The 13,776-nt window shown below is 43.1% G+C and overlaps 1 protein-coding gene across 3 annotated transcripts in view; it reads left to right on the top strand.

The window, feature by feature from the left end:
- Positions 1 to 579: 579 nt before the first annotated feature.
- Positions 580 to 13,776, top strand: part of SYT9 (synaptotagmin 9) — an 82,187-nt gene continuing 68,990 nt past the window's right edge. For 2 of the 3 annotated variants that reach the window (XR_014509263.1, XR_014509264.1), the window contains exon 1: positions 694 to 1,165. Coding sequence is in view for 1 of the 3 variants with exons in the window: in XM_083432819.1 (XP_083288945.1) it covers positions 1,018 to 1,165 (148 nt within the window). In the remaining 2 variants the exon portion in view is untranslated. Of the gene's footprint in view, positions 1,166 to 13,776 lie in introns of all 3 variants that reach the window. The other variant, XM_083432819.1, reaches the window with a different exon arrangement.

Below are 13,776 nucleotides of genomic sequence, written 5' to 3'. Positions count from 1 at the left end.
AATAAACCTCATGTGCGGCAGATTTTGTCTGTTTCAGCCCCCTCCCCACACACACACACTTAGCAAAATGAAACACTGAAATGTTCAGTGGAGGATTTCTCACTTCTCCAGTTTGGGAGTGCATGCCTGGCTTGATCTTTCACTGGAATAAAGAATAAGGAAGAGAAGCATTTTGCTTCCCGTTCTCTGGAAAAATTGTGGTGCTTCCCCCTCACAATAGCCTGCAGGGCCCAGTGCGTGGGGAACGGAGGGGCCCAGAAACCCAAGCCTGCACATTGTAGACTGAGGGGGGGCGGAGAACCTGTGTGTGAAGGAAAACTGTGTTGCGAAAGGGAAACTTTTTACGAGAGAATTGTTTTTAAAAGCACCAAGATTAGGAATCAGCTTTGTCTGATTTGCCTCAAGAAAACAGCACTTTCTCTTCATGTGGCTCCCCAAGTACTTGAGGAGAATTCCACACGCAGGCAGCTGCTCCACGTGTGTGCTTGGAACGTCAGCTCTCCAGGGAAATGCTGTTCCAGAAAAAGAAGGGTGGGGAAAGAAATGCGATAGCTGACAATCTTCGGGAAGGGGAGACACGGGGAAACGCCGCGCTCGCCTCAGCCTGGGCGCTGGGCGGAAGGAGGCGCCTTCCTTATTGGCGCCGGGCTGCTGCAGTGAGGCTCGCGGCCGCCAGGGAGAGCCGTTCGGGCGCCGCCTGGAGCCGAGCGAGGCGCGGCTGGCTGGGCGCCTGGCTTTGCGCGCAACTGGTGGCGGGGTCCTCCTTCTCCTCCTCGTCCGGGCGGGGTGGTCACGCCCGGCGGTGGCGGCTCCTGCACAGTGCCGAGGCCGGCCAGGCGAAGTTGGGCAGCGGCGAGGAGGGGCGGCGTTGCTGCTGCTGCTCCCTCTTCCCAGTATGCCGGCGTCTCCCCAGTTGCCTCGGCGGCGGCGGCAAGCGGGCGGCCGGCAGCGGCAGCCGAAGAAGCGCGTGTGAGCGACCGGAGAGCTCCTCTCCACTCACAAGGATGCTGGGGGGCGATGCCTGGCGGCAGGGAGGACGAGATTTGCCAGAAAGCGCTGAAGCTGCTGGTCGAGCTCTGCTCCGACGGGACGGTGGAGAACGACCGCTGCCTCGAGTTCAACTACTACCTGCGGGACAGCGGCAGACCCCGGCCCACAGACTCCGGTAAGCGCCGCGATCCTGGGTGGTGGGGGGCCGGGAAGGAACTTCAGCGGGACGAGGGGCTTCAGTTCCCTCGTCGGAAATCTGTAGGCGTCCATCACTGGCTGGGTTTGCCGCGTCAGTGATCGCCCGATCCCATCCCTCCATTTTTCAGAACTCTCCCTCCGCCCTGATTTTGAGGCGACCAGGACTTTACTCCTAAATGGTGATGCCGGGGTTGATGTTCCCGGTCTGTGCAGCCAGACAGCACGCCGTCCTCCTGGACGCAGCGCCCAACCCTAGTCACATTTAGGCGCCAAACCCATTGGTTTCAATGGAATCTTTCGACCTGATTTGAATGGATGCAGAAATGAATCCTGTTGATTTTCACAGAACTTGCTCTTAAGCATGGCTTTAGGATCGTGGGTTTGCATCCTGATATTGGACCTGCTCACTCAGAGGGAAGTCCCTGGGAGTTGAGTGAGAGTTGCTCCCGTGTAACACGTGTGTGTGCGTACAGCGTTGCAGACATGGTCATGGGGCAGAGTTGAGGTACCATCTCTGAACTATTTTTAGATCCTGTGAATTTCTATTGCTGCTGTAAGACCAGCACGTATTGCAGGACTGTCGGAATAAACACATCTCCAGGAACCAAATCATGGCTGTGGCTCTGGTTGAACTCAGAGTGGGACCAGGGTGGTGTGTTCAAAAGGCATCACATGCTGGGTAGCTCTTAGGCTATTCAGATCTTACAGGAATTGTTTCTTTGCTTTGCTTACCCAAGCACCTGCACAACAATCAAATAAAATGTGACAGAGCGTTAAATTGCTCTTCTATATCTCCTACGATTAATATAAGCATTTTGCAATATAACACATCTCTGTACCGTTGGTTTCATTATGGAAATCAACTGGCAGCATACCTTGTTTTCTTTAAAACATGTTTCAGGGGGGCTGATTGTATTGGGACTAACGGAGCAAAGGGATGCTACGTTTAATTAGTTGTAATCCTTTCGCTGGGTAGCGTAGAAGTTGCTTGCTTCCTGAGCTATTTGAAAGCTAGCAGCTAACTTTGGTAAGTTCATTTGACCAGGATCAGGATTTAAGTGAGGTGGGCATGCTGAATTGTTAAACTGATAGGTGCTTCTGTTCTGTCTTGAAATGACTACTGAGCTCTGATCCTGAGTATACTTGTTTGGAAATAAGTCCTACTGAAACCACAGAGGATTGACTTATGTATAAATACACTTAAGATGTTGCAGGGTGGAAGGTAGAGGCAGGATGTTATACTTTGCAGCAGATGGGTTTTTACGTTATTGCTTTTCTTAGGAACAATCCTATATACTATGTCCCATGGTAGCATTTTTTATTCACTGACAAGCTTTTGAGTCCCCTCCCTCTTGTTTCCTACCAGAGAGACTGCATACCAGCCTTTTGGGCTGATTATGGGATTTATGTTGGATTATGTCTTTAGTGCAGTGCCCTTGGTTTCTTTTTGATAAACGTTCTGATTTAAATGTTTCTTTCTTAAAGAAGCACCTCCAGCTGCTTTGTTGCTGCTCTACTTTCTGCAAGAATGTTGACCCATTCTGTGGCTGCTGAAGAAGATCAGAGATCTTCCTGATACAAATGCGCACATGTATCAGGATAGATCACCAAAGGCCTAAGCTAAATCTGCGTTGTTTCTCTGTGTGAAATTTTATCTAGTGCACATGCAGCTCCAGAGCGCAAGTCTTTAGTCCGTATTGCTCTTCAACCCTTTTGCACTGGAAGCATAACTGTTCACAGGGCTAGCGTAGATCATGCACCTGACACAATATGATGCACATGAAGTGCTCTCATTGTATATAATACCTGCCTTGGCTTTTCTGATGATTACTTTACTACTAAGCTGTGAGTATGGGAAGCTACAAAGAAGTGCCTCCTTAGTGGCATTTATATTCTTCTGAAACTGGGGGTTACTAACTACAAAGTTTATTCTGTTGAACTTAGTGGGACTTCAAGGGGAAATTTTTTTGGATCACACTGCTGAAGTCATCCGATTTACTTACAAATGGAGCCCTGCAACAAAATGTTACAGTGTGCCACAGGTGTTACCAGGGCCTGTGGCTAAGTAGAATTTTTTTGGGGGGGGGAGTTAACATCAAATACAGGAGTCCCTCCCTGTTGTAACTTGGAACTTGATTCATGTATGTTTTGTTTATATTGTTAGTTCTTGGACATTTAAAGGGGAATGCAAGTCAATTGAACTGATGGATTTGGCCTGGAATGAGGTTCCAGAGGGAAACTTAAGGAGCTGGATTTTTACTTCAACCTGAGATGTATGGGGTATTTTTGACTGGAAATCCAGAGCAGCCTCAGTAGCTCTGTCCAGCAATGTTAACAGAAGACTACTGTGTCCCTTACGTCTGCAGTGAGGATGCAACACTGAACTGCACTGCATATTTCTCAAGCCGACCAGCAATGTGGGAATAAAGGCAATGGATAATTCCAGCAGTGCTGTTGAAAACTGCTCACTTAGCTCGAATCCAGCCTTCGATTGGGGTCTACTCCTGTACATCACTGCAGAGTTGTTGTAGATCACTCAGAGCCTAAGCTGCAGTAGTTCACGTGAACTACACTGCAGGCCTGTCATAAACCATTTCCTCATCCACAGCCTTTCCAACTTGCAATATGGTGACGATGAATTGGGTTTGGGGAAGGTGGGATGTGGTGGCTACACTCGTGTCCAATCCTGGTTACACAGAAACTTTGGATTTCTCCATTGGTTTCTTTGGGAAGCTCTCACTTCTTCTGTTCCTAACAACATTTAAAAATAGCTTCTCGGTGTGAACCAGCAAATGAATTCTCTTTAGACTATAAGAAGATTCTCTCTACACTTCTCGTATCTGTGTCTGTTTTTTCTCATTCCTTTTAGAGGATGAAGGAGAAAGGACAATGGAGGAAAAGACCTAATGATATTACTGTGTACCTTCTACTCTCTCCTTTAATCTTCTTGCCTTGTTTCTCAGCTAGCTGATCAGCAGTTCTTGAAGCTGAGCAGCCATGTCCATTTTCTTTTCCAATTTTCTGTGGCTATTGAACATACTTGTTCTGTGCTGGGCTGTTCTTGGGTTCCCTGCCTGCCCTGGGGGTGCTTTTCTTCTCAATATTTTTTGTACATCTGAAAACCTTGAGGTTTCCTTAAGCCTGCTGATACCTCCTCTTGTGTGTGGATGCCCCCATTTTAGCTAAATAAGAATTGACACTCAATCCTGAATCTTGGAAACAGAGTAAATAATTTTCTTTATGGCGAGTCAGAAGCAAATTAGGTTCCACTGATTTTATTGTACAGTTGTTCCCACGGTTTTATCATTTCATGTTGAGTGGCTGCTACATTATACAAATTCTTCACTATATTGTAATCCATTGGTATTCAGCTCCTGGGTTGAGTTCCACACTGGGTAGTGGACTGACCTTGGGTGGGTTGCAACAGCAACATTACCACTGTACAAGTGTATAGTGTGGAATTAAAAATAGGGTGTCTTTGCATCTGTGGGCTAAAGGTGGATCCTTGTTCTCAAAAGGTTCAGGACCATTTGATTTAGTGAATACGGCCTGTGAGTATGTATGCAAAAGTGATCAATCCATGGAGATGTTTTATAGATCACCAGTGAATGCACACCTGTGCATTTGTGGCACATTGATAACATTACAAGAACTAGCTTTTCTCCATTTTAACTAAGCTTCCTTGCCTGGTCATCCAGAAACAACAGTTATTTGCCACAAGCAGTCGATTAATTGGTTATTAACCAAACTTATTTTGTTGAGCCATTTCCTGCATTAAAATTAATGTAGAATAAATTAAGTTTTAGTAGGGTTTACACAACCTTTATTTAAAATAATATTAAGCATTTCAAGTAAGAACACTTAAACATAAAGTTAAACCTAAGTTGGCAGGTGTAAAACAATTTGAGCATGGGCTTCACAAGTTAAACTATAGCTATTTAGTTTGTACTTGGTGTGATTGATAGAAATCTGTCAAAAGGAATTCATAGAAATACCATTTCACTTGTTCTTTGTCATTATTCTGAGTTCCAAGTGACATTTCTGAGATGTCCAGGATGCTTTTCACTTGGACTGTACTGAAAGGCTTTCTCTGCCATCCACAGTGCTCTTGTACATACAGCTTTAGCCGTATCCTAGTGAGGATACTGGTATTGCTTCAGTCAGCTGCAATATAAATTAGTGGAGTTTTAAAACCTTTGATAGCTTGTAGTTGCAGGCAAGAGGGTCCCATTGATAATGTAAGGTGGGGTATAGGTGTAAGGTGGGGTATAGATTTTACAAATAATGTGTTGGTTATTTGAGAACTAATAATGAGGTGGTGTCTCACAAGTAGCATGTGGTTAATAATGGCTCCTAGTGCCCCAGCATGCCCCATCTGCAACAGAAAAAGGATGGAGACACAAGTCCACCCACATTCATGTGATTATTATTATAACCTGTTAATAGTACAGTACTGCTAGTTTATGAGGGAGGAAAGGGTCAATCCAATTCCTCTCACCAGCAAATATTTCAATATCACGATATATCGCCAGCTAAACATTGTGATATCTCAGTATATCACCATGTCTGAAATAAGGTTGGAGCTTATAATAATCTGGGAAAATATTTTTTTAAAAATAAAAATCTAAATTCGATGCGTATAATTAAATGAAAATTTACTCAGCGATAGCATGCTTAACTAAACCATTAAAGATTTCTGGAGAATATATTACTGTTCTGTTAAAGGGTTTTATATACCCATAGTAATGCCTTTGTAACAATTTGGAACTGGTGTAGATCAGTGCTAGAAAGCCAGGTCTAGGCGCCACATGTCGCCTGTTCTTGACACATTGCTATCCTAAATAATGAGATACACTTCTGTGCTTTCAAAGTAAAATCTAGGCATTCACATGGCTTTATATTTGTTGCTATACATGAAGTGATATGTACATGTTTTAGGACTTTGTATTTAACTCACTTTTCAGTGGTTGAAATATCACTGTGTGAAGAACACATTAAAAGAAATCCCTGTGCTGTGTGCTTTTCTGGCCATGAAGTCGAATGTCTCATCCTAGTTGGAAAACAATATATTGAGTTTACAAAAAAAAAAGGAAGGTAGTGTTCTCGGTAGCTCGGCAGAAACCCATCAATAGTAGACAGGCCAAAGACAGCTTGATTTATTCAGACAAGCCGTCTCATTGAGTTAGTAGAAGGCAATTAATGGGCTCTGAAGAATGTCTCTTCAGGTTTTTGAGGACTGGAAGAATGGTGGCAACAGCATGGAGCCAACTGAGGAAAAAAATACCTTTCTAATTAGTAGCTTGACTCCAACATTATTAATATTTTAGCTTAATTCAGGTAAAAATGTTTGCATTAGGGGATTTGGTCGTTATAGGGAAGGTTGCTAAGAAATATGTAAGATGGTTGAGGTTTCAGATGAATAAAAAAAATAATGAAGAGCAAGCATTTTTGGTACTCTTTTACATACTGCACATAGTGAGTTCTCAGTTAAATCAATACTTCATTTAAAGCCCATGGTTTCCTGAGTGAGGTGAGCTTTGCTACAAGCAAGCGCCTCTGCCTAGGAATGTGCTTCCATATGTACAGCATGTTTCACTTCCACATGCCCTTACAGCAGTGTTTCCCAACCTTGGGCCTCCATCTGTTTTTGAACTACAATTCCCATCATCCCTGACCACTGGTCTTGCTAGCTGAGGATTATGGGAGTTGTAGTCCAAAAACAGCTGGAGGCCCAAGGTTGGGAAATGCTGCCTTACAGGATCCTTCACTGTGCAGAAAATGTGTATCCATAGCTTAATGCAGTGCTTTTTTACCTGGGGGAATACAGGGGGACGCATACCCCTAAACATTTTGTGAATCTATGGTAAGTTTGGCCTCATTGAGGGACAGTATTTCAATATGAGTAGGAAAATGAGAGTACCCCTAAACTTTTTTTTAAAGAAAATAAAAAAAGCACTGGCTTAATGTAAAACGATTTCTTTGATTTGTTATATTTCTTTGATTATTGTATATATTTCTCATTCAGATTTATCCCAATTGTAAATCCCAGTTTACAAACAAGGAATAACAATAACATGATGGAACGTAATCGAACATCACAAATACAGCATAAATCATATAGCATAATTGACAGATCATCGGTGAAACAGTTACACTGTATAAAACACTGTTAACAAAGCGGCACCTAAAAGAATAAGTCAAACACTACAATTAAAGCAAAAGTCATATTATGTGATTAGCAAATCAATACAGCATTTATAATCTATAAAACAGTACTAACAACATTAACAATACAGCAGCCAAAAAAGAAACAAAGCACTGTTAAGTTCATACACACACACTCTGCGCCCCATGACTCATAAACTATCACTCTATTTATCTCATTAAAACACATCCACATGATGCCTGTGGCAGCAACTCCCTTCTGAAGGTTCTTCAGGCTGGAGGTGGGGCAGCACAAGTGAAACCACGCACCTGCTGATGGCAAGCAAGAGTATCTTTCCCTTCACAGTTCTTCCTCTGGAAACAGCTCCATTATGAAGGCTCCCGGGGGCTGGAGAATAGGCAAGGCAGGTAGGAAAAGCCATTACCTGCTGGCCAACACAGAGTCCTACAGCATGTGACCCTAGCAGCAGGCAGCACTATGGCAATGCTCTACTGTTAAGCTGTCATTTCCCTTGTAAATATTGACCAGTTACTGTCTGAAATATGATGAGTACAGATTCAGCCTAACTGATCTTGAAGCATCAGTTTGTTTTTACAGAAATGAAGAAATGTCATTGAACTAGTTTCAACATATAGTTTATCATGATGGGAATGAGTTGCACTAAGCCTCAGTCTCCTTTCCCCCCTGCTTCTGATTTCGGATTAGCCACAGCTTGTCATTTTGGCCAAACCCAATAAACTGTAGTAAGTCTAAACTATGGTTTGTTTGAAATAAGCCAATTTTGAAGGTGTTGGCTGGTTAAGGAAAAGTCTCAGGTAATTTATCTGATATTTTCTTACATTTATATTCTCTCTCTTTTTCCGTCATGGAGCCCAAGGCAGTGTACATGTGGTTCCCAGGAAGTCTCCCATAGATCAAATCCAACCCTGCTTAGCTTCAGCAAGGCGGTAACCTCATGTGCAGCTTCGCACCATGCCCTGGGATGTTGTGTGTTTACCCCTCTAAGGTAATTGCATCGGTGCAGGAGCTGTAGTTAGAGTAGAAGCTTCTATCCTATCAGCTTTTTAAATGGTCGAAGTCCACAGTGCCATGTCGAATGTGCCCCTTGTGGAAAACGAGGGCTGCCTTCCATGTGGGCAAACTTCTGGAAGTTGCATGACAGTGCTGGGGGGTCAGAGACAAAATGGGTGGAGCAGCAGGTATGACTGTTACTTTTGCATGGTAGGCTGCATTCCAGCCATGGAAAAGTCAGGTTTCTACACACACACACACACACACACACACACACACACTGCCCTCCATGCAGGCAAGCAAGAGACATTTTCAAAGAGTACACTTTAGTCAAGCAAAGGTACTCAGGAGAGAGTGGAACAGCAGTTGGTAAGGAGTGTAGCTGTCAGGGACTGGCTGGATGAGGAAGAGTGGTGGGAGCCAAAATATCTGATGGGAATTGGACTGCAAAACATCTGGATAACTCCAGGTTGGGGGAAGGTTGCATATTCTCTGTTTTTAAGAGCCAAGCATTGCTATTGCTATTGCTATTGCTATTATTTACCTGGGTTTTTGGACCTCAATTTTTTGCATATTTTTTAGTTGGGGTAGAGTGGAGTTGGGGCTACTCATTTTGTGTGTGTGTGTGTGTGTGTGTTATATGGGCATTTTGTAAACTGTCCAAGTAGTAACATTTACAGGTTTATGGATGCCTATCTTCCTGCAAGTATCCTCAACCCCACCTGCCCAACAAATACCAGGGACATGGAGCCAGTGCAGGAACATTGAGTATGCAATGGCTGTATTCAGTGCAGTAACAGCTTCTTAAGTCCCATCTCCAGAGTGTGGGAGTAACAAGGCACATAACAACCTGGAGTTATCCAGATGTTTTGCACTCCAATTCCCATCAAATAATTTGGAGTACTGTGAGCGTTTTCTCTAGTAATACTAGGGTAGCACCTGTTAACATTGGTGGGCATGCATGACCTGGACCAAAGGTGTGACCTGAGATTGTCAGCCATGAAAAATGGCTTTTAGCAACTGCTGTGCTCCATACTCTTCCCCCAGAATGGGCTTCTTCCTTGAGAAACTAGTCAGGATCTGACCCTAGGAACTTTCCATTAAAAATTCATAAAGGTCATAGGAGACTGTGGTGAAGCCCCAGAATAGGATGAAAAGAGAGATCAGGAAATACTTATGCAGATAAGGATGATAAATAGAAAGGCCAGACCATTAATCATGCTGAATTTCATTAATGCCACACTGAGTGGAAGAATGAGACTACCAAAACCAAATAAAGCTTTCTCTTCCTTATTGCCATGCTGGGCTGCATATTTTTGAAGCCCAGAAAACAAGCCAGTGGGCCCGCTGCTACTTATTTATATTAAAAACAGCTTCTGACAAATTACAGTGTAAATAGATGCTGTTGGTTTAACAGAGGATATAGGATTTTTGGAGCTTGTGAGCAAAAGGAATGAAAAGTCACATTTGATCATTTATTCAAGTTAGGAGCAGATGCTTAGATCTAGGAAATTAAAAACCCCACAAAGTCAAGGATGTCAGATAGGCTCTGAATGAACTGTGTGAGACATTTTTATGCCAGTGGAATCAGGGTCTTGTCATTAATATTTTACTTGTATATGTGTGCTCTTATTTCTGCATGCAGGGCGGGCGGGGGAATAACCTAGCAGCATAAATTATCAACAGGAAAACTAAAAGTGAAAACACCCTGGATAGCATGTATTTTGAATGTTCTCTTGTTTGTATAGCCTCTTACTGTATGTGTATCATATGTGCACAAAATACCTAATTCAGTTTTGCTTTGCATTATGCTTGATAAAGCTAGTGGGTAGGGTGTGTTTTGCTTGATCTGTCATAGAGCAGAATATTTCTAGCAGAGAAGCCTAGCCATATAAGTGGGGAAGAAGCTTATTCCTGTGCAGCATGTGACCTGGTCCTGACTTGAGGCATATATTGCAATTCAGATGACACTACAGTGGTACCTCGGGTTACATACGTTTCAGGTTACATACGCTTCAGGTTACAGACTCTGCTAACCCAGAAATAGTTCTTCAGGTTAAGAACTTTGCTCCAGGATGAGAACAGAAATTGTGTTCCGGCGGCGCAGCAGCAGCAGGAGGCCCCATTAGCTAAAGTGGTGCTTCAGGTTAAGAACAGTTTCAGGTTAAGTACAGACCTCCAGAACGAATTAAGTACTTAACCTGAGGTACCACTGTAGTTGCTCTGGGGCTGTCCGTTGTGTTAGTACCATTATGTAATACTAGGGCTTTCACGTTTAAATTTCAGTAAATTGGCACTCCATATTCTGGAACAGGAGAAGAACAAGGGTGGAATCTGGTGGGTCATGGTTGCTGAGACTGGGAAGGTAGGTCAGTAGTGAAAAGAAAAGAAAGAAGAAAAGAGAAGAGAAAAGCTTAGTTCAGCTGGGTCTGAAAGTTACTGCCTTATCAGAGCCAGATATTGGTGACTTACAAAGACAGTTTTACTGTCAGGACCATTGAAATAATGTATGTTAGGCATCCATTGATTCTGTGATATTTATGAATAAGAGACTGGATTTTTCAAACAGGGCTTAAGTAAGGATAACCAAGTCTATGCAACCTTACACTCCCATGCCTCCCTTCTGGCAATCTGAGGGATTGCAGCTGCTGCCCCTGCCCGCTTTAGTTAGTGACTTTCCAAGAAAGGATGAGGGATCACACTTTAGATCGCCTCCTTTTAATATGGCAGGTTGCAAGCACTTTGCCACTTTAGAAAGAAAATTGTGCTGGGGTGGGGCATGTAATTGGCTAGGATAGCTCTAGGCCACAGGGGTCTAATTTGGCCCACAAGTCCATTCTCTGCAAAGCACATCCATTGGCCCCATGTGACCTGTGGGGCAGGTCAAGACGTATCTGCAGGGGAACAATTGGGAATTGAAAGGGCACTCCCAGTTGTTCCTTAGCAAGTGGGAATCACTGATCAGCTGATCGGCACCACCATTGAGCCCATTTGAAGTTGTCCATTTGCAGGTTTGGTTTGAATTCAGTCTGCACAAGCAAACAGGCATCCTTCACCTGCAGCTTTGCAGTCAGCTAGATTGCCACTGGAATCATGCAGCACAATGTAGTTGCAAAGAGCTTGCAAGACGCCACTTTAAAGGAGGCAGACTGTGCCACTTAGGACCCTCACCTCAATTTTCAAGAGGTTTGGCAGCTCAGAGGGGCATTATGTTCCTAATTAAAATCACCAGTCCAAGAGGAATTGCTCTCAATATAATATTTTCCCTCTGTGATGTTACCTCACCCTCCATGCCTATTGAGTGACTGAGATGAAAAAGAGATTAGAGGAATTAAATAATGCTGCAACAGCATAGGGAAATAATGGCTGTAAACAGTGCTGGAGTAAAAAGGATTTAGGAAAATGTTTGGGGAATAAATGCCCACAATCCCCTGAAATTGTTCCCTTGCAAACATTTGGTGCAGCCTATTTCGCTTCCTTCATAGGCCTTTGTTTAATGTGAAGAATTATTAACTGGGGTTAAATCCTTAGAAAATGTGAAGCTGAAATAAGCTAAAAGAAATAACCTTTTCTTTTAAAAGATGCCTTAATTTTTAAAGAAGGAAAATATATAATATTTTATGCTTGAATAACTCAAAAGTGATTCAACTGATTTTGGTCAAACATTTTCATAACGGCATGAGCTCTTAAAGATTAATTTAAGCATGACAAATTTCAGCCGAAGGGGAAGAACATTTATAAAGTCGAGATAGCGTGGAATTGTGGGTTTATAGGTGGAGTAACTCTTTCAAGCTGAGGCTTAGAATGTAGTAAGTTAGCTATGATTGGATTGAATTAGGGGCACACTTACCAACATTTTGAAGCCTCTGTCAAAGTGCAAATGGACTCTATAAATGACACAGACATCCTGGTTTGGTAGCATTTTATCCATGTTGCGCACTGTTATAAAGAATTCAATGAAGTGCAGGATGGCAGCAATTGAGCATTCTGGCAAAGCTTGCAAATGAGCCGGTAGCTCTAAAATATCATAGTTTCCCCCTCCCTGTGTTTATGTAGGGCATGGATAGGCAAACTAAGGCCTGGGGGCCGGATCCAGCCCAATCGCCTTCTGAACCCGGCCTGCGGACATGAGTAGAATTTGTCCTTTTATTTAAAATGCATCTCTGGGTTATTTGTGGGGCATAGGAATTTGTTCATTCCCCCCCCCAAAAAAAATATAGTCCGGCCCCCCCCACAAGGTCTGAGGGACAGTGAACCAGCACCCTGCTGAAAAAGTTTAAAAGTAAAGGTAAAGGGACCCTTGACCATTAGGTCCAGTTGTGACCGTCTCTGGGGTTGCGGCGCTTATCTCGCTTTATTGGCCGAGGGAACCAGTGTACAGCTTCCGAGTCATGTGGCCAGCATGACTAAGCTGCTTCTGGCGAACCAGAGCAGCGCACGGAAAAGCTGTTTACCTTTCCACCGGAGGTATATATCTACTTGCACTTTGATGTTCTTTCGAACTGCTAGGTTGGCAGGAGCAGGGACCAAGCAACAGGAGCTCACCCCGTTGTGGGGATTCGAACCGCCGACCATCTGATCGGCAAGTCCTAGGCTCTGTGGTTTAACCCTGACCCCTAATGTCGGGCATCATCACTGATCCCAAAGGGCTACACAGATTGTATAAAACTCTCCTCTCCAACCTGTTCCACTTAATACTCCATGACGTGCTTGTCCTTCCTTCACTTTAATCTGAAGCTTTCATTAATGACGTTGTGGTCAGACTCAAATGAAAATAAATGGGGGGGGGCACGAAACACTGTACACTGAAAATATATAGGATCTAAACTGATGCAGCAGTGAAGGTGTTAAAATATTTTCAAAATATGCATTTCTGGAAGATTTGAGTTGAAAGGAAGTGACTCATTATACATATAGAAATTAATGGGGGAGATCATTAAAGACCCCAAATACTATAGCTGTATCCCCTATGCTATAAAACATTTAATACAGTTTTATTGTTTAACATTGGTAAATTGGTATGATTTTGTCAAATATATCTCACTGGTCCTTTTAAAACTATAATTAAATTGGGACATTTTTGACCCAGATATTGCATTAATCAGTGCTTTTTTTCTGGAGGTATTCAAGCACTACCAGTACTTTTTTTCTAGAAAAAAAGCTCTGTCATTAATAATATGTATTTTACAAGGGAAGGAGGGTTTAAAGCATGCCCCCAAACATGGTTCCATCATCCTTTTTTTTTTTTTTTTAGGCACTTAAAAGAGATATGTTCAACTTGTCTTTAACATTGTACTTGAATTAATTGGCTACAGTGAACATTAACAGTAAAGGGACAGGCTCTTAACCTAATTAGTGTCAGTGGCTAATGTTTAAGTACTCGGGTTGCAAGGCAGAAAAAGCAGTAACTG

Source organism: Podarcis tiliguerta (genome assembly GCF_965153285.1).
Source record: "Podarcis tiliguerta genome assembly, chromosome: 1".
NCBI classification, from domain to species: Eukaryota; Metazoa; Chordata; class Lepidosauria; order Squamata; family Lacertidae; genus Podarcis; species Podarcis tiliguerta.
The sequence above is the reverse complement of the archived record's forward strand: the minus strand, read 5'-3'. Positions and strand labels throughout refer to the sequence as shown.